This window comes from Leptonotus elevatus, chromosome 21, assembly GCF_054856555.1.
Source record: "Leptonotus elevatus isolate MCC_2025b chromosome 21, RoL_Lele_1.0, whole genome shotgun sequence".
In the NCBI taxonomy this organism is placed as follows: domain Eukaryota; kingdom Metazoa; phylum Chordata; class Actinopteri; order Syngnathiformes; family Syngnathidae; genus Leptonotus; species Leptonotus elevatus.
This window is the reverse complement of record NC_141259.1, coordinates 4,866,788-4,892,743: the sequence shown is the minus strand read 5'-3', so window position 1 is coordinate 4,892,743 and position 25,956 is coordinate 4,866,788. Positions and strand designations below refer to the sequence as shown.

At 38.2% G+C, this 25,956-nt stretch overlaps 3 protein-coding genes and 1 non-coding gene across 6 annotated transcripts; 2 read left to right on the top strand and 2 right to left on the bottom strand.

Annotated features, from left to right (window-relative positions):
- Window positions 1-165: 165 nt before the first annotated feature.
- On the bottom strand, window positions 166-1,781 carry cmbl (carboxymethylenebutenolidase homolog (Pseudomonas)). Of its 2 annotated transcripts, none has more exons than XM_086066106.1 (6): window positions 1,734-1,781; window positions 1,311-1,525; window positions 1,109-1,216; window positions 830-972; window positions 655-746; window positions 166-562 (listed from the first exon to the last, which is right to left on the bottom strand). In XM_086066106.1, the coding sequence occupies exons 2-6, from the start codon at window positions 1,523-1,525 to the stop codon at window positions 383-385; spliced, it is 738 nt and encodes a 245-aa protein (XP_085922232.1). In that variant the 5' UTR covers window positions 1,734-1,781; the 3' UTR covers window positions 166-382. The 2 variants fall into 2 exon arrangements, with proteins under 2 accessions (XP_085922232.1, XP_085922233.1); XM_086066107.1 differs by having other exon boundaries at window positions 1,669-1,757.
- Window positions 1,782-1,940: 159 nt separating this feature from the next.
- trnat-agu (transfer RNA threonine (anticodon AGU)) lies at window positions 1,941-2,014 on the bottom strand. The gene has a single exon. It is a non-coding gene; the product is annotated as a tRNA-Thr (tRNA).
- Window positions 2,015-2,355: 341 nt separating this feature from the next.
- On the top strand, window positions 2,356-15,539 carry LOC147155629 (E3 ubiquitin-protein ligase MARCHF6-like). The gene is made up of 25 exons (XM_086066483.1): window positions 2,356-2,727; window positions 3,704-3,803; window positions 5,870-5,943; window positions 6,292-6,435; window positions 6,644-6,716; window positions 6,875-7,043; window positions 7,159-7,345; window positions 7,439-7,500; window positions 7,625-7,657; window positions 7,875-7,926; window positions 8,861-8,919; window positions 8,997-9,077; window positions 9,162-9,230; window positions 9,429-9,503; window positions 10,775-10,909; window positions 11,000-11,220; window positions 11,825-11,962; window positions 12,059-12,275; window positions 12,526-12,595; window positions 12,831-13,012; window positions 13,144-13,278; window positions 13,408-13,497; window positions 14,555-14,687; window positions 14,817-14,952; window positions 15,057-15,539. Exons 1-25 carry the CDS (start codon window positions 2,709-2,711, stop codon window positions 15,142-15,144), a joined length of 2,742 nt encoding a protein of 913 aa, XP_085922609.1. The 5' UTR covers window positions 2,356-2,708; the 3' UTR covers window positions 15,145-15,539.
- A 1,659-nt stretch (window positions 15,540-17,198) lies between these two features.
- Window positions 17,199-24,997, top strand: LOC147155628 (palmitoyltransferase ZDHHC20-B-like). 2 transcript variants are annotated; one of them, XM_086066434.1, is made up of 14 exons: window positions 17,199-17,349; window positions 18,294-18,320; window positions 18,437-18,531; window positions 18,618-18,738; window positions 18,847-18,916; window positions 19,036-19,068; window positions 20,533-20,653; window positions 20,912-20,947; window positions 21,116-21,254; window positions 21,435-21,561; window positions 21,695-21,784; window positions 21,856-21,962; window positions 22,912-22,959; window positions 23,043-24,997. In XM_086066434.1, the coding sequence occupies exons 1-13, from the start codon at window positions 17,232-17,234 to the stop codon at window positions 22,953-22,955; spliced, it is 1,128 nt and encodes a 375-aa protein (XP_085922560.1). In that variant the 5' UTR covers window positions 17,199-17,231; the 3' UTR covers window positions 22,956-22,959; window positions 23,043-24,997. The 2 variants fall into 2 exon arrangements, with proteins under 2 accessions (XP_085922560.1, XP_085922561.1); XM_086066435.1 differs by lacking the exon at window positions 20,912-20,947.
- The last annotated feature ends 959 nt before the right edge of the window (window positions 24,998-25,956 follow it).

The window sequence follows — 25,956 nt, the reverse complement described above, 5'->3', positions numbered from 1 at the left end:
GACACCATCTTGCATACAGTATGTTGAATACTCAGTAACTACTGGTATATAAAAATAAAAAAAGTAATACTATATATCAATATTATTTTGAAGATTTATTTATTTTTCTGTGCTTTTTAGGCCTGTTCACATTCAGACTGCAACACTTTTACAGAACTGTGCAAAATAAAGAAATCCTAACAATTCGGGATAGATAGATCCATGATTAGTTCCATTCACTGCCTTTTTAACCCCTTAACATTTTATTTATTTATTAGTTAATCACACTGGAGAAATATTTTGCAAGATACCCATTTTACATATTTGTGAACATGCTGGCACAAATCACGGTCTGATCGAGCGATCATGTGAAGACACCAAGCTCCTCACTCTTAGCCGTTATTTAAATGTACTTGTTCAGCCAGTTGATCATATCAGCTCTGGCCTCCTGAATTCTCGGCTCATCTGCCGGGCTGATGTCCTCTCTCTTTCGGTGGGCGAACCCGTGGTTCTGCCCGGGAAAGATCTTCACCTGGTAATCCATGGTACATTTCTCCTTCAGTTTTGCTTCAAGACCTCTCACCTGAAGAGCACAAGTTGTCAGTGGTTGTATTGTAATATTAAAGATAATGCTAGATAGACACTTATGTTATCCTCATAAAAATCAATATTTACTTGATCCAGTGGTATGATATTGTCCTTCTCCCCAAAAATAAAAAGGGTCGGGCTCTTCAGCTCATACCTGTCATCGCCTTCTCGTATGATACCTATGGGATGTTAGCTACATTAATCACATTTGTTCACCTCAGTGCTGACATTTTACAGAATGCTTGTGCTGGTGTTGACATACCATAAAATGACACTCCAGCTTTAACCTCAGGGTTGTGCAGGGCCAGATAATGTGTGGCAATCCCTCCCCAACAGAAGCCTACCACTCCAATGCGTTTGATGCCGCATTGCTCCTTCAAGAACCTCAACAGTGGGTTTACCTCTCTAAAAGGCAAAATAGTTAATAAAGTAATATAACCTAAAATCTGAGTTAAAGTACAACTAACGACAGTAGTTGTTAAAACACCTGTGGGATTATGTGATGTGCAACACACAATATACAGCAGAGTGTAGTTCTTACTTGTTGATGTTGGTTGGCTTTTTATTTTCGAGCCATTCTGTAAATGTGGACCAGTCATGTGATGGGCTCCATGGCTCCTTTCCCAAGAAGAAATCTGGGCAAACGGCCCTGCACAGAGCAAAATATTTACACTGTCCTCCAATATTTTGTATTAGAAAGAAATATATGAATGTATGTATTAAGAAATATGCATCAAACACACAAGTATCCATTGGCAGCAAGCATATCAGCCATGTATCTGGTGTTTGGAAGCTGCCATCCGAAAATGTCTTGGATGACAATGATGGCCTTGTCAGATGTTGCTGGTGGCTTTACTAAATATGCTTTAAAGTGCTCGATCTGGACTTCCTGGCCAAGACCGCCATACTCCATTTGATCGCCAATATCACAGGGACACGGTCTCGCCTCGTTCGCCATCTGTGCGCACACACGAACACCGCGCACAGGTCAGATAGGTCAACAGTTGGGTACAGAGGGTACACTACACCAACAAATCATCCCCAATGTGTTTAAAAACTAACAGACAGGATATGGCAAGTATCACGATTATAAGAACCCACGAGAGTTTCAAACGTAGCTTGTTGTTCTCCAACTATAGAAAAACAAAGGAATCGAGTTTCTTTACTTTTGCTTTTCGCAGCTTGCGAATAGGAATGAGTGTTTGTTTGTGATCCGGATGCGCCAGTTATTCCTGTCAGAACTTACAAAATAAAAGCTTATTTGCATCGAACCAAGACTACAAACACTCCGGTTCATATGCCGGTCAGTTTTAGTACAGTATATACAAACATAAAGGACTTTGACTAATGTACAGTATATTGTATTCCTGAAAAGGCACCGCTGGGATTCGAACCCAGGATCTCCTGTTTACTAGACAGGCGCTTTAACCATCTAAGCCACGGCGCCGATAAAACGCAATGGAATAGATAATCAATTAGAAACTGGAATACTATGATTTAATAAAAAAAAAAAAAAAAAAAAAAAATATATATATATATATATATATATATATATATATATATTTTTTTTTAGAATTCGTATAAATTGAGTGAGTTGCGTTTTCAACACAGGCTACAGGATAAATCGACAGCAAAGGGTTTGAATCAAAATGTAAAACCTTTAAACGCGCCCGTTATAGATTTACTCCCCGATACACTAGATGGCAGTGTAAAAAAATACAGTTCGCTTTCAGGTGACTTATTGTTTTAAAGAAGACTGTTGTGACAGGAGCTCCAGTCTATAGCGCATGCGCAGTTAGGCTTCAGCGAACCATTTGTCTTTTTACCTTTTATTAACTGTCTGTCATTACAACCTTACAGTAGATGTGGTGTTTCTCGTGCTAACTATGAAAAAAGACATCGTGAAATAAGCAACGTCTTTTGGATGTCAAAAATCGGACACGGCAAAGAAGCAAGCCGCCAGGAGTTTCTGTCTTTTGGGAAACCATTTTCTGATTGCCAATGCATTCTGACCCATAAGGTTAACGTTGTACGCGCCTCGCTAGCTTAACTTGGCTAGCTAAGCTATCTCGTCTGTCGTTGATGGGTTCGCTGAACGAGCTACACCTGCAAGAAACAGCGACTGTTGCTTTCAGAAAGACATGGACACGACCGAAGAAGGTAAACAGGGGTGTCTTCATATCTTAATTAGCGTTTCTTAGCATTTAATCAGAGTAATCATAAGCGCATCATCGAGAACCACACCAAGCTGAGCTGGCCTGCTATAGATCTTAGCCAGCTAACATTCGACAACATACGAATTCACGATGCCGAGTAAAGGCTACTCAACAGTAGCATGTATCTGATGGATTTTAAACAAAAAGAACGTACTACGACGAAACTGTAGTACGGTTTGGAAAGTGATGTTATCAGCCGTCCGTAGCACAGTCGGTGGTCACTTTATTAGGCACACCATCTAAATTATGCTATTGCAATATGTGAAACACACCCATAACAATTGACTCACTGATGACCGGGTATTTATTCAACAATATATTCATTATTGCGGTTGTTGTCAGTGCATCATACTGAGCGATAGTAAGTGAATGTTACTGTCATCAAAGGAGTAGTAACTGGATGTTCTGTCAGGTCTTTATTGTGCATTTACACCAAATTAATTGTTCGATGAGTGGATATTCCCACCTCGTAAAGCTGTACAATGCGGTCCGCATTATTAAATAACCCAGTCCGTGTTACAGTCCACCAATCTTTTGAAACTTAGAGCTACTTTTTGGATGCTGATTAATGTGAAGGATTGCCAGTTTGATTCATGCATTGACACCCCCCCCCCCCAATCAATTATTTAACAAGGAGAGACATAAATATAAATATGCAACACTCTTATTTGCATTAATATCGGCATGGGGTTAAAAACATTTTAATGATCACTTTTACAATGTCCCATTGCTAGTGAGGTATTTTTAGAACATACACATGGTATACTCATGTGGTCCATCCATATCTTTCCTTTTTCCTATTAATTGTTTTTGAATCATCTTTCCTTTTTCCTGTTAATTGTTTTTGATTCTTCTATTGAATTTAAAGTAACAGTTTTGTCTCGGTTTTGTGCATGTTTGTGTGACCTATACTCTCTCAGCGGATATTTGTCGTGTCTGCCGCTCCGAGGGGACCCCAGACAAACCCCTCTATCATCCTTGTGTTTGCACCGGCAGCATTAAGTTCATTCACCAGGAATGGTAAGTGAAAATGATCAATACTCAAAAAGAATATGACAAATCAATTTGTTTAAATCCTGAAGGACAGACAGAGCAAAACAGACAACACATTTTAATATTTTCTTTTCTTTTTCTTTTTTTTCTTCTTCTTTTTTTTCTTCTTCTTTTTTTTACATTTCAACAAAAGTTCAATATCATTATTATGACAGCCAGTTTCTGATGCAATTTTAGTCATTTATACTAAGGTGTGACCGATTAATCGGCTGATTATTGGCCTTTAAACATCAGCCAAAACAATCGGCCAGTTAGGCCAAATGGCTATATATTTTCCCCTTAAAACGTTATCATCGAAGAAAACCGAAGTTTCCGACACTGTGAAAGTACCCCGAATGCACCATTGTGTAGTATTAGCAACTAGCAAGTGTGTAGCGTATGTTATTCTGGTTATTCTGTTGTCCCTAAGCGTCCTTTAAGATGTTTAATGACACCTCAGTTGGAGTTAACTGTAAAACTAAACACACGACGTTAAGAATCACATCCACTGTATATTTCAATACAAAACATGCTTCCTTTTAAACATTGCTAGCCTAGCACTAATGCTAAAAGCGAAGGGAATATCCCATTTAAACGCTAACAAGTAAGTTAGCATCGACTTCTGGAGTGTTTTCCCTTCAAATTAACGAATATCCACACACAAATCGTGTGGGAACACATACCCACAGATGAAATAACACACTACGCAAAGGCACAAATTATTCCCAATATGTGAAAAACGAGTTATTTTAATAAAATAGTGAAAATAGTACAAGATAAAAATATATAAAAGAAAAGGTTAATGCTTTACAACAGTTGTAAACAAGTAAGAATGGTTTCATTATTGACACATAAATCTATATAATAACCTTGTATACTTCATGAAATTTGTTGATAAGGTCATACTAGGGACTTGTCATTCAAAGCAGAGAATCTTAATAATAGTGAAAGTTTGTGCATAAGTGACACCCATTGAAAAGGAATTGGGGAGGGGGTAATTTTATGCATTATATAGATTTTTTTAATAATCGGCTGATTATTTTTCTCCTGCCAAAAATCGTCATCGGCCTAAAAAAAATAGCATATCGGTCGGGCCCTAATTTATACAATGGAGCAGATGGTCAAACACACAAATACAAAATGAAAACACCCAGTCGGACTGGATAATTTACATGTAATGGTCTTATTCATCCTATGTATGAAATACTGTACCTAATACTAATACCTATGTTTTAAAATGTTATTTTTATTTAGACATTAAAGTTGGCTGCGACTCAGTGACACGAGGAAAATGCAGATCCTAGTGTCAGAGTAACTGTTTTAGATAATATCTCACTTGAGCTATTTTTAGTGTCATTATTTAAGGATTTGTGTTTCCCCTGGATCTTTAAGCCATTAGGTAATGATCAGATCAGGTTTATGGTCAGATTACTACACAACAGTAGAGGAAAAACTCCAAAGGGATTTTTCATTTTTGTAAGGGACTTAGAATTTTGTTATGTCAGACCGGGATACCTCAGAAGGAAAAGTTTTGAACATTATTGTTATTGTCGATCGTAGCCAGCATAATGGAAGACTAGTCAGAGAACAGGTTTTCCTTCTCCTAATGGTTAGATGCCACTCACATTATAGAATTGAGGTGTGGAATTGTCTATGTGACAATCAAACCAACCCAAACATAATGTGTTGTGTTCTCATTGTGTCCTGTTCATCACAGATAAAAGGGTGGGGCTGGGGGACAGGTGCTTTATAGAGGGGGAAAAGCCTGGATGTTTCTGGGCAGTTTTTGAAGCCCACAATGAATGTATTTGACTCTAAAGTCACCCCACTAGAACAACTAAAAGCGGAACAATATTTTTTCTCAAGTTTTTCCAAGTTAAACAATGCAAATAATCTTGACCAACATTCCCAGTCATACTTTTTCATTGTTCTTTTTGTAGGTTTAATGGCAGAGTTCTCAAAGACACTACTAGGAATTGATGTTTTCTACCAATAGAGATGACATGTAATTTATAACTTATAATCATTTTCACCTTAAAAATTTTGTTTTGCAGTTTGGTCCAGTGGCTGAAACACAGCAGGAAGGAGTATTGTGAATTATGCAAGCACAGATTTGCATTCACACCAAGTAAGTGCTTGCGGTCGTATTAGCTTGTCCTTTTTGATGTATAAAACAGAGCCTTATGTTTCTCACATATGCTATATATCTCTATGACCAATTTTAACTGCATATACTTGGGAACAGATTAATCTCTTTATGCATATTTTTAAATTGGCGTGTTTGGCATGATACTTGGCAAATAATTATCTATTAGCTTGTTAGATAAGTCCAAATGTCTAATAAATGGGTTATTTACCACTGTTTAAAATTCAGTTGAAAGTGCTTGGCAAATGTCAGAATTTTAGTCACAAATGTGTATTAACAGTTAATAGATTTACAAATTTGAATATATAATAAGTGTGTACCTTTTTACAGTCTACTCCCCAGACATGCCGTCGCGTCTGCCCGTTCAGGACATTTGTGCCGGCCTGCTGACGAGCGTGGGCACAGCCATTCGCTACTGGTTCCATTATACGCTGGTGGCTTTTGCTTGGCTTGGTGTGGTTCCTCTCACTGCATGTGAGTATTCAATGTAGAGTTAGTCCGTGTTCACCTGGCCATGCACCTCTCTAAATATTGTGGCTCAAATTAAGACGCGCGGAAATGACCACACAACTAGCATTATGTATTACCTTGTGTTTGTGGTTTAACTAGAGTCAGAGAATTACCATTTTGCAACCATCATATAATAACATGTAGATAAATGATCTTTTCCCATTTTTGTCAGGTCGCATCTACAAGTGTCTTTTTACTGGCTCTGTGAGCTCACTTCTGACACTGCCATTGGACATGCTTTCCACGTGAGTGATGATCATAACAGCATTTTGCAGCTGCAGCAGCATACACACTCGCACTAACACCAAATACAAATACGGCACCACCATTTTCGTTATGCTTTTCTAAGCAGAAAAATAACTTGCTGGTGTGTAATTGTTTCATCTTTTTGTCCCTTCTGCAGAGAGAACCTGCTGGCTGACTGTCTACAGGGCTGCTTCGTGGTTACCTGCACCCTGTGTGCATTTATTAGCCTGGTGTGGCTCAGGGAGCAGATAGTCCATGGTGGCGCTCCGCAGTGGTTAGAGCAACACCAGCCGCCGCCACCCAATGCAGCCGGACAAGCCAATGAGGTGCCTTTCTTAACTCTTTTATTCAATTTGCTTTTTATTTTTAAAGCTGATGTGCGTAATGTTAGTAATAGTGCAACACAGGATTCTTGTAAAATCAGCCATTATGTAATTTCAGGCACAAGCAGCAGGCCCGGGAGCAGCAGATGAACTCCCTGCTAACCAACCAGCTCCTGCAGAGCCACCAGCCCAGAATGAGGCAGAGCCAGAGCCCCCCGATCCACCAGAGCAGGGTGACGACCCCGAGCTGGAGGAGGAGGAGGGAGTCGCTGCTGAAGATGCCGACCAAAACAATGGAGCACAAGGTCAGAGTACAAGTATATTTTCTGACCCGTTTGATGTTACATAAATTCATGTGTCCTCTGTTATTCTATTAAATGTTGAAATATATCCTGCAGATGACATGAACTGGAACGCTTTGGAGTGGGACCGAGCAGCTGAGGAACTCACCTGGGAAAGGGTAACTGTGTATTACATTGCACATTTTATGGAATTCTATTGTTTAAAAAGCATATTAAACACTCATATTCTATTTTTATTTTATTTTATTTTTTAATTTTTTATTATTATTAAAAAAAATTTAGATGCTTGGCTTGGATGGATCGCTGGTTTTTCTGGTAAGTTGTATCCATATTCCCTAAAGCAGTGATTCCTAGCTACTGTGCCATCATGGCACATTAATGTGCTGTGAGAGCTCCTCAGGTGTGCCGAGGCAATTTTTCTAATGAAAAATATGTGCCTTCACTCAGTATAATTAGGTAAACACTGCCCTAATTAGATGTAGTTCCATTTTCAAAATCTTCCTACGTCATGGCTTCTGTGTTTGTTCTGCAGGAGCATGTATTTTGGGTGGTGTCTCTCAACACACTCTTCATCTTGGTGTTTGGTAAGTACACTGGTCAATATTACCAGAAAGTGTCTTCATCAGAATCCATCAACTGTGCCAAAACTGAAAATGAGGTCTTACTAGTTGCCTACTGTTTGTGCAATAATACGTTGATACGTATTAATACGTACGTTGATACGTGTCTTAAAATGTTTACTCTATTTTGTTCAATATTTTTTTGTTAATTGGATGTACATTATTTTGAATGTCCTACACCCTGCTCTGCTAACCACTCTGCTGTGTTTAAATAGTTAATGATCCTAAATTAAAAATAATTTAAAAAAGATGTATGGTTGTGTTGGCCACAAATTATTTGATAAAAGGAGTCATTTGACCATATTCTATTTTCATAATCATGTCAATAATTGCTGTCCACCCTGTCATCATGGGCTAACTGCCTCTTTGAAAAACCCACCGGTTTTTGGTAGCATTACAGCCAGCATTTTGTCTTTCTGCAATGGAGGCTGAAACATTGGATTGTTGCAGAATAAATGTTTAACAATTCGGTTTTGTAATTTTCATCATTTTATGTGCGTAGTTGCGTATGATACTGATAGTGAAATATCGAACAATACATACTAAATACTTTGAACTTTGACTTATATTTAACAGTACACCGTCGGCTTGCTAACTGAATCATGTTGCTGAAATGCTAACATTAGCCAAAAATGTCCACCCTATCATGATCAACCCTATCAACAAGTTCACATATTTTGTTGTTTACATGTACATTATCAGCTAGCAGTCGATAACATCTACATAATGCAATTGAACAACAGTTAAATGGAAAATCTAAACTTTTTTGGGGAGGTGTACAGGAAGTCTGAAAGGCACTTTATTGTGATACTGACTGTCTCCAGTGCAAATATTACCATATTTATGTAAAGCCTTTGCATACCCTCTATCTGATATCTGTGTATCTCTTTTCTGACAGCATTTTGTCCCTACCACATTGGACATTTCTCTGTTGTGGGTCTTGGCTTTGAGGAATATGTAAGACATTGTTTTCTTAACCTAAATTTAACAAATAAATTATTATGTTTTTGACGCTTCTTAATATTTTGTTTTAGGTTCAAGCTTCCCATTTTGAAGGTTTAATTACAACCATTGTTGGGTACATACTGCTGGCCATGACACTTATCCTGTGTCATGTATCCTTCCACAGCACATGCACAATGCATGTTAAAGATGTGTTTATGAGTTTCTGGTGTTGGTCCTTAACTAGGATCTTTTAGGGATTCGCTGCTCTGGTCCGGTTTCAGCGCTCCCGACGTCTCCTAGGAGTCTGTTATATTGTTGTCAAGGTAAACTGTCAGCAGACAGTATGCATTAGTTTCACTTGTAGAGGCAAACAGTATTATTTAACTGTGAATCAGTGTCTGAATATAACCTGCCCAGAAAATATTAACTGATCAACTTTTTTTTTTGCATTATGATGTAATTATTCTTATTCCAGACAACATTCTTCATTATTTAATTTCAATGTTAACTCTTGGTTATAGGTCTCCCTGCTGGTTGTTGTAGAGATTGGTGTTTTTCCACTGATCTGTGGCTGGTGGCTTGACATCTGCTCTCTTGTAAGAATCTTTTTGTACAGTTTATTCATCTTTGTGTTTAAGTACGTTGTGCCATTTTACGACACTATTTGAAGTAGATTCAATGAAGGCCAAGGCCTGGTTTCTTTTTTTCTTTGTTGTTCTGTAATTCAGCTCGATTTAAAAAGATAAAATAACCTAGAAAGAACTGATAGGTTGAGTCTCGACCATCACTTTTTATTCTTGGGCTTGTTGATTGGATAATTTGAAGGCCAACATAACTGTAAATGTTGATATTGTTGTTTACTTGTTCTCTTTCAACATGTTCAAGGAAAAAGTAAAAAAATAAATAAAAATAGCACACCACCCTTTTTTAAATGTCCCGAAGTAAACCTGACGTCGACGACAAATATGCCTTTGCTGCGTGGCATCAGATGCCTTTTATCTTCATCAATTTGTTATAAATAGAATGTGGCTTGTAGTCCTTGTAATTCAAAACAGCACTATATAGCTGGATTGAATGTACAATGTCCAAAATAGACATTCTTCTTTGAGATGAATAAACAGTGCGTTCGCAAGATAGTACTGACACTACTTAAATTCGACTTTTTCATTTATTTTGTTTTTCTATTATAGAAGATAATGATTATTTTAATTAGTATATATTTTTTAATTTATTTATGGACCCATATAGCAGTATAAAATAAATTACGGTAACCTTTATTGAACCTAAGCACACATTTTACATTAACAAAATCTAACACCACCAAATAAAATAGCCTCACCGGATACCATCACCCTCTTAAAATAATTGCCTCAGTCATTTTTTTCCCCCAAAATACTTTTTTTGCCTCCTCATGATGCACATGGTTAAATTGTTTGTGTTTCTTGAAAAATCTGAAAAAATGACTTTGACAATTATTTTAAGAAGGCGTCGATATATCGTAAGTATATTTAAGTAGGTATGTATTCCCTCACAGATTTATTTGTAGGCCTTTTTAGCTGGACCAAAGCTTTTATTCTGTTGTATAACTGGCAACAGGTGGATATACAGGCGAGATTCATCTTCTGCCATCTAGTGGAAGAATTATTAAGAGTCATTAGTCTGTTCATCTATACTGTATTTGTCATAAATAATTATCATTTCATTTGTTTGAATTTGTAATAAATACATTTGCAAATTTGGCCCAAGTAAGATAAATTTGATCATTTCACACTCCACACCCTCTGACAGCACACTAATGTACTGCTTTACAGTGTTTGGGGAATTGCTTTGAATCGTTTATCACCTTTTATCAACCTTTGACTCGCAGGAGATGTTTGATGCTTCTCTGAAAGATCGAGAGATGAGTTTCAAATCAGCACCTGGCACCACCATGTTCCTGCACTGGCTTGTTGGGATGGTCTACGTCTTTTACTTTGCTTCTTTCATTCTACTTTTAAGAGAGGTAAGCCCATTTGAAGCAGGCAGGTTATTCTTGACAATGGAAATAATAGCATTTGCTAACCTTTTTCCCCCCAATCAATTTAACTGTCAGGTGCTGAGGCCTGGAGTGCTGTGGTTTCTGAGAAACCTCAACGACCCAGATTTTAACCCAGTGCAGGAGATGATTCATCTTCCCATTTACAGACACCTGCGGCGCTTCATTCTGTCAGTGGTGGTATTTGGTTCCATTGTGTTGTTAATGCTGTGGCTGCCTATCAGGTTGATTAAACTACTGATGCCCACCTTCCTGCCATACAACGTCATGCTCTACAGGTAGACCAACACTGGTTGCGTTTGTTTTCTTTTCGAAATTTGTTGTTGTTTTTTTGCTTTTAAATTATTTTTTTTACAGTAATTAACTCATTCACTGCCATTGACGGCTATAGACGTCAAAAGTTAATTTGAACTATTTCTATTAGTTAATTTTTTTTCCCACTTTTGTTAACAAGAGTATGAAAACCTATAATTTTTTTATTGTACATTTAGAAAAGATTTAAAATTTGTGATTAATCGTGAGTTAACTACTGAAGTCATGCGATTCAATTACGATTAAAAAAAAAAATAACCACCTGACGCTCTTTTCTTTTTTTAAATTGCATCAGGCAATTCAAATTCTTAATTGCATGACTTCAATAGTTAACTCACAAATGTTATATCTGTTCTAAATGTACAATATTTTTTTTCTAGGTTTTCATACGCTTGTTAAGAAAAGTGCGGAACAAATGTTAAACTAATAGAAATAGTTCAAATGAATTTTTGACGTCTATAGCCGTCAATGGCAGTGAATGAGTTAAGATGTTGGACTGCAGCTATTGAGCTTTCTATATGTACCTTGATACATTGTTGAAACAGCCTTTTCTGAACCTTTCTCCCTCAGCGATGCCCCAGTCAGTGAGCTGTCTTTGGAGCTATTATTACTTCAGGTCGTGCTGCCAGCTTTATTGGAGCAAGGGCATACTCGCCAGTGGCTCAAAGGCTTAGTCAGGGCCTGGACAGTCAGTGCTGGATATTTATTGTAAGTCCCAAAGCTTGTGTCCTGCTTCAATGCACTCATCATATTTTAATTTCCAACTATGTTTTTTTTATTTTTTTGTCATCTGTGCCATCGCAGAGATCTCCACTCCTACCTTCTTGGGGAGCAAGAAGACATTGATGCTAACCAGCCCGTGAACAACAACAACAACCCTCCGCCGGGGCAACATAACAACAATAACAACCCGCCACCAGCAGTTGGCGAGGGGTTGCACGCAGCCCACCAGGCCATCTTACAGCAGGGCGGGCCAGTGGGCTTCCAGCCATACCATAGACCTCTCCGCTTCCCATTCAGAGTGAGATGATCCCATTTTTCCAGGTTTTTTTTGTGCTGCTCCTTCGTAGTTCCTCTGTAATTACGACAACAAGGAACATGTGTCAAATTTAACCTCAACTACAGTTTTGCACGAGAGGAAGAACTCCCTCATTATTTTCCTTAAAATTCACTAGGGCGTGTTTCCCAGTGGAGTATTTTTAGTTGACTTATTTTCAGCTGGTCTGTACTTTTAAGACATTAACACTTAAAATTGCTCCTTCTTCCTCTAGATTGTGCTACTGATAGCATTTATGTGCATCACCCTGCTGGTGGCTAGTCTTGTGTGCCTGACACTACCAGGTGAGAGATATAGCACGGATAGCATTTTTCTTTTTCATACACTTATCCGCACCCACTGACCACAATTGAACGTTCTGTCTATTTATAGAGTTGTGTGATATCTGTACAGTTGTATGTTTTGCTTAAGTTGCAATTCATTTCCTCATTCAGGCCACAGGACCACCTTGAAGTTGAAATAATTAGGAGATACTGAATTTAGTTATTTTTTTCGTTTTTCTTTCTCTTTTTAAACTAGTGTTCACCGGACGCTGGCTGATGTCCTTCTGGACTGGAAGCTCCAAAATTCATGAGCTGTACACAGCAGCTTGCGGCCTGTATGTCTGCTGGTTGTCCATCCGCGGAGTCACAGTGCTGCTGGCTTGGATGCCCCAGGGACGCACTGTCATTGTTCACAAAGTTCAGGAGTGGACATTCATGGTGGGTGTTAGGAGGAGTGTATTTTATTTATACCATATTTAATCAGTCCTGCGTTTATTTAACCTGCCTGTTCTTTTATGATTATGAGCGATTCATCATGATTGTCACTGAACAAAAAATGTTTTGTATAGATCCTTAAAACCCTGGTCGTTGCTCTGCTGGTTGCTGGAGTCATCCCACTGTTGTTAGGTCTGCTGTTTGAGCTGGTTATTGTAGCTCCACTCAGGGTGCCTCTGGATCAAACGCCCCTTTTCTACCCCTGGCAGGTAATTTCCCTCGCACGATTAAGAAAATATCTTTATCAGTCATCTCTAATGTTTCTCAACCCCCCCCCCCCTTTTTTTTTTTGTAGTATAGCATCATGAATCATTTAAGTTGTTTTGTTTTGTCTGCAGGATTGGGCTCTTGGAGTGCTTCATGCCAAAATCATCGCTGCCATTACCCTGATGGGTCCTCAGTGGTGGCTGAAGACTGTTATTGAACAGGTAAATGTTTTGTTTTGTTTTTTAATTGGATAATCTGTTTCTAATAGGGGTGTCAAAATTAGTGCGTTAATTTAAAGTTCCTTTAACGCCACTCATTTTTTTAGACGCACGGTTAATAACTGCCCCTTACTTGGAAAGCCTGTACTGGGGGAATTCCAGTCTAAATGCAGCAGAAACATCCACGTCAAAATTTTGCAGTAATAAATTGAATAATAATAATGCATATATTTGTGGAGACTGGGGTCAAGCTGTATTTTACAATTTAAAAAATGTGCAGAATTTCACAATTTACTGCATGCTAAAGATTAGATAGTTTTTAATGCAATGAGCTGTCACCAATGTCTTACAAATGCAATTATGCCATCTAGTGGCAGAAAAATTACCAACACAAATCAATATCACACTTGTTACAATGCAGTACATCTTTTTAATTTTAACTCAATATTCTGAATTATGAAATTACTGTGTCTATGACTAAAGGATGCAGCCATATTTCTATTAGTATTTTTTTTTCTCCCTTTTTTATGTTAACAGGAGTATGGAAACTTGGGAAAAAAATATTTTATTGTACATTTAGAGCAAGTATAACATTTGCAAGTAATCGTGAGTTAACTATTGAAGTCATGCAATAAATACATTTAATAATAATGCATCTATTTGTGGAAACTGGTGTCAGGTTGTATTTTACAATTTTTTAAATGTGCAGAATTTCACAAGTTACTTCATCTTAAATATTAGATAGCTCTTAATATGAAAAGAAAAAGGTACTGCGCTGTCACCAATATCTTACAAATGTAATTATGCAAATCCTCAAGACAAATCAATATCACACTTGGTTTTTACAGTATATATTTTTAATTTTAAGTCAATTTTATGAAATTACTGTATCAATGACTAAAAGATGCAGTCATATTTCTATTAGTTTATAAATACGAATTACGGTTTATACGGATATACAATTTTTATCGCCTGACACCCTAATTCCTAATTATTATTTTTTGTGTCATTGTAGCAATTAAGTTTTATTTTTACTGATGGTATTTCACGCCCCCTCCAGGTTTACGCCAATGGAATTCGCAACATTGATCTTCATTTCATCATCCGTAAACTGGCAGCACCAGTCATCTCCGTCCTGCTGCTGTCTCTGTGTGTGCCCTACGTGATTGCGGCAGGGGTGGTGCCTGCTGTTGGTGAGTGTCTGGACTCTTAAAAATGCTTTGGCCCTTTAAGTCGAATGAGTTTATTCATCACATATTCTTTCTGTCAAACTATTGTTGTTATTCTTATGATGTTATATGTCATATATGTTGCTCCCATAGGGGTGACCCCAGAGATGGAGATTTTAATGCAGAGAAGAATCTACCCTTTCCTCTTGATGGTGGTCTCACTTGTCGGCATCCTGTCATTCCAAATTCGACAGTTTAAACGCCTTTATGAGCACATCAAAAATGACAAGTAAGGATGTTTTAGTGTAGTAAGTGGTGTGCTTTTTATGAATTATTTATGTGTACTGTGTTGAAATTTGATTGATAAATTCATAAAATCATTTTTGTGTGCAGGTACCTGGTTGGCCAAAGGCTTGTCAACTATGAAAGGAAAGCAGGAAGAGCAAGCTCAGTCCCCCCCTCCAACCCTATCATAGAATAGATTTTCACCCATGACCCTGCATACATGACACCCCCTCCCCACTTTTGATTTGATCAGTCACTGGATTGTAATCCTTTTTAGAATCTCCATTGCATCTTGGTTGATTTCATCATGGATGTTATTCAGTCCCCTGATTTCCCTCGAATGCCCATCACAGTTGGCAAGGGAAACATGTATTATAATCATGGGACAGCAATGTAATCTCCTCAAACAGAGTGAGTGCGAGAGGAAGGGTTTTCTCACCTTGCTTTGGAAAGTGCTGCCTGATAATTGTACATGTGTAAATACTTTGAATGCAGATTTTGTCTTAAAAAAAAAAAAGAAGACATGGGAAAATGTGATTACCATTGTACATCTTAAAAGTGTATGCATAATTTATTAAATCAAACCAGCAATTTCTTGTTGTTTTTATGACAGACGTCATGTGAGTGTAATTATGATTTGACATCAGGAAGTGCTGAGAATTTGCATTGTTCTGCCAGCTTAAACTAGCACAATGATCAATACGCAACAGGAAGTGGTGGTGCAGAGAGAATCAAGAAAAATCTACATTTCTCTGTATCTGTACCTAGAGTATTATTGGCTGTGTCAAACTGCCCTTTGCAGATAGGTAAAAGGAGAAACTTTGGTACCGTAAAGTTACATTTCAACTGAGTCCACCAGAAGGAATCAGAAGTTTGACTATAATAAATATGCCCCTCCACCCACTCCATGCTCTAGAAAGCCAGCTCTGTTTAGCAGTTACATCGCAGGTGTCAAACTTGAGGCCCAGGGGCCTGATCTGGTCTGCCACATTTTATGTGGCCCGCCAAAGCAAATCACGTCAACTTCCATGATCCTTGCGAAATGCATCCTTTCAAATTGTCATGCGTAATATATAACTTGAGATTTTGCAGGATTTGTATTATTTTTTAAAAACTTTTTTACAATAACTTGAACAGTAAGTGAACAAATTATTATTGATGTTTGATTTTAGAACAACCTGGTAGTAGTAACCATTAATTTGTTGTGTATATGTAATACGATGTGGTAAGGCTGGGCGATATGGCCAAAAAATAAAATCCTGTTTTTTTCTTTTCTTCCAGTCATTCAGGACAATTACGATTTTAATCGATTTTAATCTAATAAATTCAACAAATATTTCATTTAAGTAAAAAAAAAAATCCTGTGCAAAATGTTCAGACAACAATAATGTATACTGACTCTAAATCAGTTTTAACATAAACGTAACATTCATAGTTAGCAAAATTACAACTCACAGAACCTAAGAACAATACCGTTTAGTAATCCAGAAGAAAAAATTTGATTTCATGATTTAGCAAATTTTTAACGATTCAATTTTCAAAATGACGATTAATCGAATTCATTCGATTTATTGCCCAGCCCTACGATGCGGTAATATGCCCTTTGAGGGAAGCTGTAACTACAAAGTGGTCCACGACAAAAAAAAATGAATTTGTTGCTTTAGTTTAACTGTTTTTTTTCTCAAAATGTGTTCATCATAAAGTACTACATTTTATTTATAGCACAAACTAATTTGTTAATAGATGTAAATAAACGTTTTCTTAATAGTTAATGGTTTATTTTATTAAATCATTGGTTAATTAATAAACCTAATTAAAAATTAAGCAAGCAATAAGTATGACGTACATATTTTATGTTTAGAATCTATATTTTTCCATAAAGATGTTAACTTTTTTTTCTTTTTTACCTTGCCCATCGTTAACCCCTGAGTTACAGAGAGATTTTCGGTCGGTAGGTATAAACTGAGCTATATTATCTTCGTTAAAACAGAATTTTATTATTTGAACAGTGAACTTAAATTTTGGTGTAAATAAAAAAAGATTAAGTTTGATTCTGTTCACTTTCTACAAAATTTTAACTATAAAATGATTTCCTTTTTTAATGAACATTTATTAAACATAGAATAATCATTAAAATGTCAGTCAATCTAATTTACATATATCGAATAAAAGATTAAAATTATACCGATTAAAATTATACCCATTCAATGATTTCCGGGTTGTGGAGCTTCATTCTAATGATGTCACACGCAGACACTCCCTTTCCCCAGTAGAGGGAGAAAGATGGCGCCCACTCACGTTCTGAGATGCTGTCAACGGGGATTAGCATGGATACCTGTGATTTTTATTGCTATGGTCGTCTGCTGGTCTTATTATGCCTACGTGGTGGAACTTTGTATATGTGAGTAGATCGCTTTACTGCCCTGTTGTGTCCCCGTTAAGCCTTTTTGTTCCCGCTGTTTCCATTGTACTCGCCACACAAACAGGCTGCCGCTGTTTTTGGCCACTAGGAAGTAAATGGACTGCAGCCCAATAATAAAACTGGCAAGTCTCCTGATACAGCTAATTAGAAAATCGACAGCTAGCATTATTTTGATTCGATGTATTGTTTAAGTGATAAACATGCTTTGGAGCGAGACAAACTTTCCCCGTGTGACATGCATGTTAATGCCTTGCTAACAGTTTTAGGTTCGAGCTCAGTGAGGAAGTGGGCATCATTTTATTGCTTCATTTGGTTGGCTTGTCAATGCAAGCACTTTCTTCGAGTGTGTGCCTCTATTAAATGTTAGTAAAAATGCATTTAATGGTAGTTTTTAAATGTAGTCAAACAAAAAATCTTAACCATGATTACACAATTGAACATTTTGAAAAACAATTGGGGGAAAAACTGTACTGCCAATGTGGAGTCTGTATATGTAGTACCCATTAAACGTCGCTGGTCATTTTGATGCGTTCAACAAACACTACATTCCTAGAAAATCGAAACCACAATGTTCTATGACTGGTGACCTATTTTTAGAACAAGTCCAGAAGCTCCTCATGTGGTCATTGGGGGCCACCTGGTGCCCACAATGTTGATGACCCCTACATTAGACCATATAGTTTGGTTTTTGATACCTAAACAAGTGAAAATCGGAATGTCTCTAAAGTTTTGCAGCTTGTCATCTAAAGATGGGAAATAATTCCACTGGGTGCATCTCGGTCTGCTGAGTAAGAAAGTGAAAGGCAGTAAAATAAAACACTCTTTCAACGGCGCTCTAAAAATATGCGTGATGGATTGCTTACACAATGTCGAATCTACAATCGTTGTTATTTATGTCACTTCTATTTTGTTTTCTCTTACAGTCACCATCACTAGTATAGGAAAACAGGGTAAGATTTGTTTATGGGCTTTATCTTTTTCTATGCTGAGTCTGTGTCTTTTATTATTTTGCTGGCACACCTTTCTCTCAGGACTAATATGGATACTTTTTATGTTTTCCCCACAGTTGTTTATCTCATCTTCTTCCATCTCTCCTTCATTATGTTTGTGTGGTCTTATTGGAAGACCGTCTTCACAAAGCCTGCAAACCCTTCCAAAGAGGTACTGTGTGGTCCAGAAAGACCCTGCTGTGCTATGGTCAGGTCAATATTCTAAAATGTCTTGTTTTTGTTTTATACTCCCTCTAGTTCTGCTTGCCCAAGGCTGAGAAGGAGCGCTATGAGAAGGAGGAGCGGCCAGAATCCCAGCAGGAGATTCTGTGGCGAGCGGCCACCAACCTGCCGCTTTACACCCGTACCGGAGCAGGAGGTGCGCAAACGCCTTACGTCTCTATTTTTTCAGCAGAAGGGGATGGAAAACACCCCAAATAGACCCCGACTGACATAAGTTGTGACCCCAATTTTGATTTTGTTGCAGCAATTCGTTACTGTGACCGCTGTCAAGTGATCAAGCCAGACCGTTGCCATCACTGCTCCGCGTGCGACATGTATGTTTTTATTCATCAGCTTGCATGGGGAAAAATGAATATTTTTCGCTTGCTTGCTTGTCTGTGTGCCAACATATATGTTTCATCTGCCGCCTCCATTTTTTTTTTCTGTTGCATAGGTGTGTGCTGAAGATGGACCACCATTGTCCCTGGTACGCAACTGTCTGTTTATTCCATGCGCCAGCCACAAATCCAATACAAAGAATCAAAGTTGGTGAAATTTACTCCTTAACAACGCGTGCTAGCTCTTAGCAGAAGGAAATGAAATAGTACCTCTTATTTCCCATAACATGACTTTTATAATCCAAAATTTTCATACATATATCCCAATTTTTATTTTTATTTCATTTGTCTTTTTGGAAATGTTCAATTATTTTGAGAAATTATTATTTATTTTGTATATATTACTCTTATATAATTATTATTTCGGAATCCATTTTATACCTGGAAGTGTCGCATGAATTGAAAGCTGGGCATGCGTGAAGTAAGTCGGACCAATCAGAAGCGACCTTTCAGCGGTAACGTAGCAACCAGGATGTTTTGTTTTCACCATCAGACTAGTAGGGCTGTTTGATACCCCTTTTTTCAAACCGATATCAGTACGAGTAGTGTACTCTTTAGTAGTCATTGATACCGATACTAAGTTTGTACCGATACCACTAGTACTTTTGATACATAAAATTACCCCCATAAAAAACAAAGACAGATCATTGGAAAGAATGAACTATATACAGTATCACAGTATAGAATTTTCCTTAAAACTGTATGAAATGAATGGCAATTTTTTGTTCTTTTATTTTCTAGTTCCTAATTTTTAAACGGCCACAAAGGTTACCGTGGTCTTGAAATTAAGGTGATATCATCCCGATACCAATTCCTGATATCAGTCCTTGCCCATCCCTTGCCATGAGGGATTGTATTACAGCTTTTGTTGGTTCATACGCTCAATAACAAAGTTTAAAATTAAAGGGGAAGTCAACCTTGAACATTTCTTGACAATAATATGTTATATGTAACCTCACTAGTCTAAACATGACATTTTGATTAATATCACATTTGTGGAATATGAGTTATGCAGCAAAATCCAGCCATTTTTGTCCATCTCAGGGTGCGGCCATTTTGACACTTGCTGAAGATGACATCACAGTTGCTCAGGTGAGCAACTATGATGTAATTTTCAAATCGACAGCAAGTGGCAAAATGTCTGCTGCATTTTGCTGCTTAACTCATATTTCACTAACGCAATATTAACCAGAATACTGTATTTAGACTAGTGGGGCTGCATAAAACATATTATTGTCAACTTTTTAGGGGGGTTGACTTCCCCTTTAAATCCGCTGCTGGAGAGAACCCCAAGCTTTCTGCTGATACCCGAAATGATGCGGTTTTCCTTGTTTTGCACACGGCAGCTAAGCAACGCAATACCCGTAGCACACGCGCGATCAAATAAATCAAAATCTGTATTCTGTAAGTGGAGGCCTATTATTATGACTGTTTGATTAAATAAAGAACAATGCAATCATTTGGTGCCGTTTGGTACCTTTTTAAACTGTAGATGCTTACAATTTTGTGGTGCTTCGGTCCAGTCTGACTTTAGCGTGTCTGCGTTTCTCCAGGGTGAACAACTGTGTGGGGTTCTCCAACTACAAGTTCTTCATCCTCTTCCTGGCCTACTCGCTGCTTTACTGCCTGTTCATCGCAGCCACCGTGCTGCAGTATTTCATCAAGTTCTGGACCGTGAGTAATGGCACACTTGGTTTAAACCTCCCCGAACACCCTGACGAGTCGGCTGCGTGGCGTTGAGTTGCCCCCGTGTCCTCTGCCCATCCGTGTGTGTTACCCTCGCCAATCTGAGCAATTTATCTGATCCGCTGCTCCTTTCCTCTCTTATAACTTGTTTGCCTTTACCTACTGTACTTTCTATTTCTCCACCATCGTTTCCTACCTGTTTTCCCCCAATGTTGCTAACAAATCTCGTTTCTGTTTGTACTAAAGCTTTGCCGGAGAAAATCGGCTGAGAACTGCCCAAAGGTAACACGGACAAAGCATTTGGCTTTGCAGCACCTCACGGGTCATCTATCGTCTGCGTGACGCGTGCATGCTGTGTTCATCCCTTTGTGTCTCTAACCCCACCCGTGCCACCACCAATCATTTTCCTCCATATTACTGATGCCTTTCTCGTTTTCCGTCTCCCCCCAGAATGACCTGCAAGAGACTCACTCACACGCCAAATTCCATGTCTTGTTTCTCTTTTTTGTGGCGGCCATGTTCTGCATCAGTATCCTCTCCCTCTTCAGCTACCACCTGTGGCTCGTCGGAAAGAACCGGTCAACTATAGGTAACACCCTTTTGTCCTGAAAGCCACCCGTTCTTTTTCAGTATCACTTCAACTTAATCGACTCGGATCAACAAACAACCATTGACAATGTAAAGACTTCAATTAACCTACTACCATCCATATTTCATGGATTATTAGAATGATTTCAATTGTGACCTGATGATATTAATTGTGTGTCAGAGGCGTTCAGAGCGCCCGTTTTTAGGACCGGGTCCGACAAGAATGGCTTTTCGTTGGGGTTCTGTAAGAATATCGCACAGGTGTTTGGAGACCAGAAGAAGTACTGGCTACTGCCAGTCTTCACCAGGTATTTAAATTGCCCCTTTTGTCTCGTTACTTTGTTTGAAAAATAAAAATAAAAATCTAGAAAAGCCATTCTATAACCGTGTTCATTTGCATTTGAGTATTGCTTGTGCCGACTTTGTTCTCGTTTGTTGCAGTCAAGGAGACGGTCTGACGTTCCCCTCACGTCTCGTCAACGTCGACGTAGAGCAGCCGGCAGTCACCTTGCACCCAAAGCCTAATAAAAGGTGGTCAATCAGAGGCGAGAAAAGTTATTTTCGTTGAGGTGTCAGGGTTCATGCAGTCGTTTTGCTTGCAGTGAAGTGACGGTGAGCCCGCTCAGTGAGTCACAGAACCGCCTCCTCAGCAACGAGCAGGACACCAACAACATGGTACAACATGCGGCTGATAATCCCATCAAGTCAGGTGAGTTCCACCAGAATGCAGAATAATGTAAGTGGGACACACACACACCAAAAAAAGTATGTGAGTCCTTTAGAATTTATTGCCTTTCTACATAAATTGGTCATAGACTGTTGACTGATCTTCATCTAAATCAGAAAAACAAACAGACGCTGCTTAAAGTATTACCACTAGGGTTGTCAGACACTTACATTTTTAAATCGTAATTAATCGCATGACTTCAATAGTTAACTCACAATTAATCACAAATTTTAGATTTGTTCTAAATGTACAATAACACCTACAATATTTGTTTCTAAGTTTCATACTCTTGTTAACATAAAAGTGGAAAAAAATGTTAAACTAATAGAAATATGGCTGCATCTTTTAGTCATTAATACAGTAATTTTATAATAATTCATAAAACTGAGTAAAAATGAAAAACATGTCCTGTGAGTGTGATATTGATTTGTGCTAAGGTCATTTTTCTGCCACTAGATGGCATAATTGCATTTGTAAGACATTAGTGACAGCCCACTGCATTTTTCTTTTCATGTTAAGAACTATCTAATCTTTAACATGAAGTAACTTGTGAAATTCTGCACATTTTTTAAATGATAAAATACAGCTTGACCCCAGTCTCCACAAATATATGCATTATTATTCAATTTATTACTGCTAAATATTGACGTGGATGTGTCTGCTGCGTTGCAACTGGAATTCCCCCAGTACAGACTTTCCAAGTAAGCGGCAGTTATTAAGTGCGCGTTAAAAAAAATGGTGGCGTTAAAGGAACTTTAAATTAGCGTACTAATTTTGACACCCCTAATTACCACACAAACAATTACATGCTTTGAATGGTAATGTTTGAGATTTACTTATTTAACCTAAACACAGCTATTATTCTGAATCCAACTGTAAGTCTTTGTTGCACTCACCACAAACCAACACGTCTTCTTGTTTGGTTTCACAGCCCTAACTGACACCACCACCGTCTCCATGGAGAGTGAATCCTAACCAGGTAATTTGTTGTTTCTACATGTAACGATCAATCTAGCGATTCCGCGCCACCTGATTGGCTGTTGTTGTCCCACCCCGCCACAGGAACGACTCCTCAATCATCCAGTCTGATGCCTTAAAGCTGTGCGACACTTTCGCTCATCACCATGGTGACGGCCCCTCAGTGCAACCTCAGAGTAACTATGGAAATGCATTCCTTTCGCCTGTCACAGCACAGAGCCGCGTCCTCGGCATTGGCGTTTTTCCGCATGCAGCAGCACCCCACACACACACACACACACACACACACTCTTATTTCATTGATATCTGTATTGGACTATTTTGGTTTGTTGATTGAGGAAATCCTTTGCAGGAATTACGTGCTGCTTTTTTTAGATTTGTATTTTTTGGTGCCAAAAGCTACCTGGATCCACTTTAAGATGGTCTCATAGGCACAAAGCTGCAGTCAAAAGTGGGAGAAAGTCTGGATCATTACCTTTTTGTTTTCTATGAAGAATCTAATGATGGGACTATTGTTTTACTTCTTTGAACTGTCTTCTTTGAAGATTTTTGTTTTTTTTGTAAAATATTTCCCAGCACAGATGTCCCAGATGTCTGGATCACAGTGGACTGTTTTTGTATGAGCACAAAATGGTGCATTTGCACTGCAGAGGTCATTGATGTCCATCAAACACTGCTGCTTGTTCGAAGTTTAGCAAGTCAACACAACTTGAATGGATCTTTCATGTCTGTCTGAGTGTTTGGAATGTGCAACTTTGACTTGGTGTTTTTATTAATTTGCTCATCCAGAATTCTTCCCTTACGTTCTGTTCCGCCTGCAGTGCTCGACAAATTCAACATTTATTGCCCAAATAAGGGCTGAACCAGCAGGAGCGCAGACTTCTGAACCACAAGTGTTTACACCACCCTTAACTTTACCTTCATTAACCTTGGTGGGCCAAAGGCATCAAGTCATGGCGCTTATTTTTAGAACTGGACTTTTTGCCTGCTGTGTTGTCTCACTCTGACCAGCAGATGGCGACAGGGCTTTGTTTTTGCCTGCATTGTCTCATACGCAGAAATGTTTTTAGATCGTGGGGGGAAAAAACATGTAACTGTAAAAACTTGAGGTCACCAAGTCAAATTTGGCCTCATCTGCTTGTCCGAGCCTTAGCTTGTGTTTTGGGGTGAATTGTCTCGTGTTCGTGGCAGCACAGGGAAATCTCACAGTAACTCAACTGTATCGTGCTATTTTTCTTCTTTTATTTGATTTTATTTTATTTACAGAATTGTATTTTTACAATGACAAAGGAATTCTGTTACACATATGCAACTTTCCCGTTCCTGCTCACGCACACGTAATTAGCATGTATGTCTGATCGCATCCTATTTGCATCTCACGCTGTACACGTTTACAGCCATTTATATATTGTATAGAGTGACCCGTGGTGTTGTACATTGTTTTCTATCATATCTGTGCTACATGTAAACGTAACAGACAGTATGTGATGACAGAGAGTTGACGATGCCTACTCTCTGGATTTTGTTTACCTGTTATTGTTCAAACAAGTGGCAAATAGTAATTGGAAGGGGAGGTATGGGCTTTGTTACACTGAAGCCACATTAAATGTAAAAAAAAAAAAAAAAAGTTCCTTTACAGGCAACTCAAAAACAAGCATAATGGAGCGAGAACTTTTCCACTAATGACCATTTATTCCCAACATTTGGACCTATCATCCTCTTATTTTATAAATGGCCTCTAATCTTTTTCTGGGCTGTTGGGCCTTGAGATTGACGCGCGCGCGTGTGTGTGTGTGTGTGCATTTTTGCACTGTGTTGTTTTGTAATATTATCGTCTTGAGAGAAATGCTTCAGTGCAGCAACCTGTTTTTTTACATACAATGTGCATAACGCCAGACTAAAGCCCGTAAGCATGGCGCCTCATTGTCAGAAGATGTGATTTTAGCCGTGTGTTAATGTGGTTGAAACTGAAGGTGCATCATGTTTGAAAGCAGCTTTACTCTGGTGTGTCCTAATAAATGAAGCCATAAAACCACAAATAGCATTCATTTGTCAATTTTGTGTGTTCCATGATGGCAGTTCCATGAGACGTTCTCAGGGTTTTGTCCCAATATAGGCAAATGTTTCATAAGTATCAACGAGCCCTCTCAGTTTGGCTTCGTTTGCTGTCAGTCTGCTTCTATCCTGCACAAAAAAAGTTTGGCAGAATTCTCACTTTATTCTCAGAATTCTCACTTTAAAGTCAGAATGCTGACTTTAATGTGAGAATTCTCAACTTTATTCTCAGAATTCTCACTTTCACTGGCCCTAATCCTCTTCTGTAAAAAAAAAAAAAAAAAGTGACGAAAACTTATATTTTCACTTTATTTCCCAAGTTGCAAAATAACCTAAATGTTAGTGACAGCTCTTAGTATGAAGCAGTACATTCCAACTGCTGATTAATAATCCTGAATTTAATAGCAGTCTCTTAAAACTCTGTAAAGTCAGGCTTTTTAAAAATGTGTACAGGCGTACGAGATAACGTGAAGTAAGCCTTCGAAGTTGAACTTTTTGCTATCTGTCTAACACTCAGGCCCTTGACTCCTCTTGGAAAGTTGTCCAGTGAATATAAATTATGTACACGTCAACTCCAGTTCAATTGATTTCAAAGTACTTTCATGTGTCAAGATGCATTTCGTGTAAAAGAAGATGAGGGTGAAATAACCACGAAGCACATCCACTGAAAAACTTTTGCTTGTTTAACGTGCGCTGATTTGCTTCCAAGGCAATGGCCTCCATGTCATTTTTTTTTTTTTGGACTTGTTGAAAAGCAAACACGTAGCAAGGCCAAAGTGGGCTCACTTTTACTGAACAACTTTGGATGGCTAATCCATTAAAGATAACACAAAAATCCACCATTAAATAGTGATTATGGCGTCTTCTGTGTGTAATGACATTTGGCACTAAATCCAAATTAATTTGTTCAGATCAAGGGCCCATAACAGTTACAAGAGTGGTA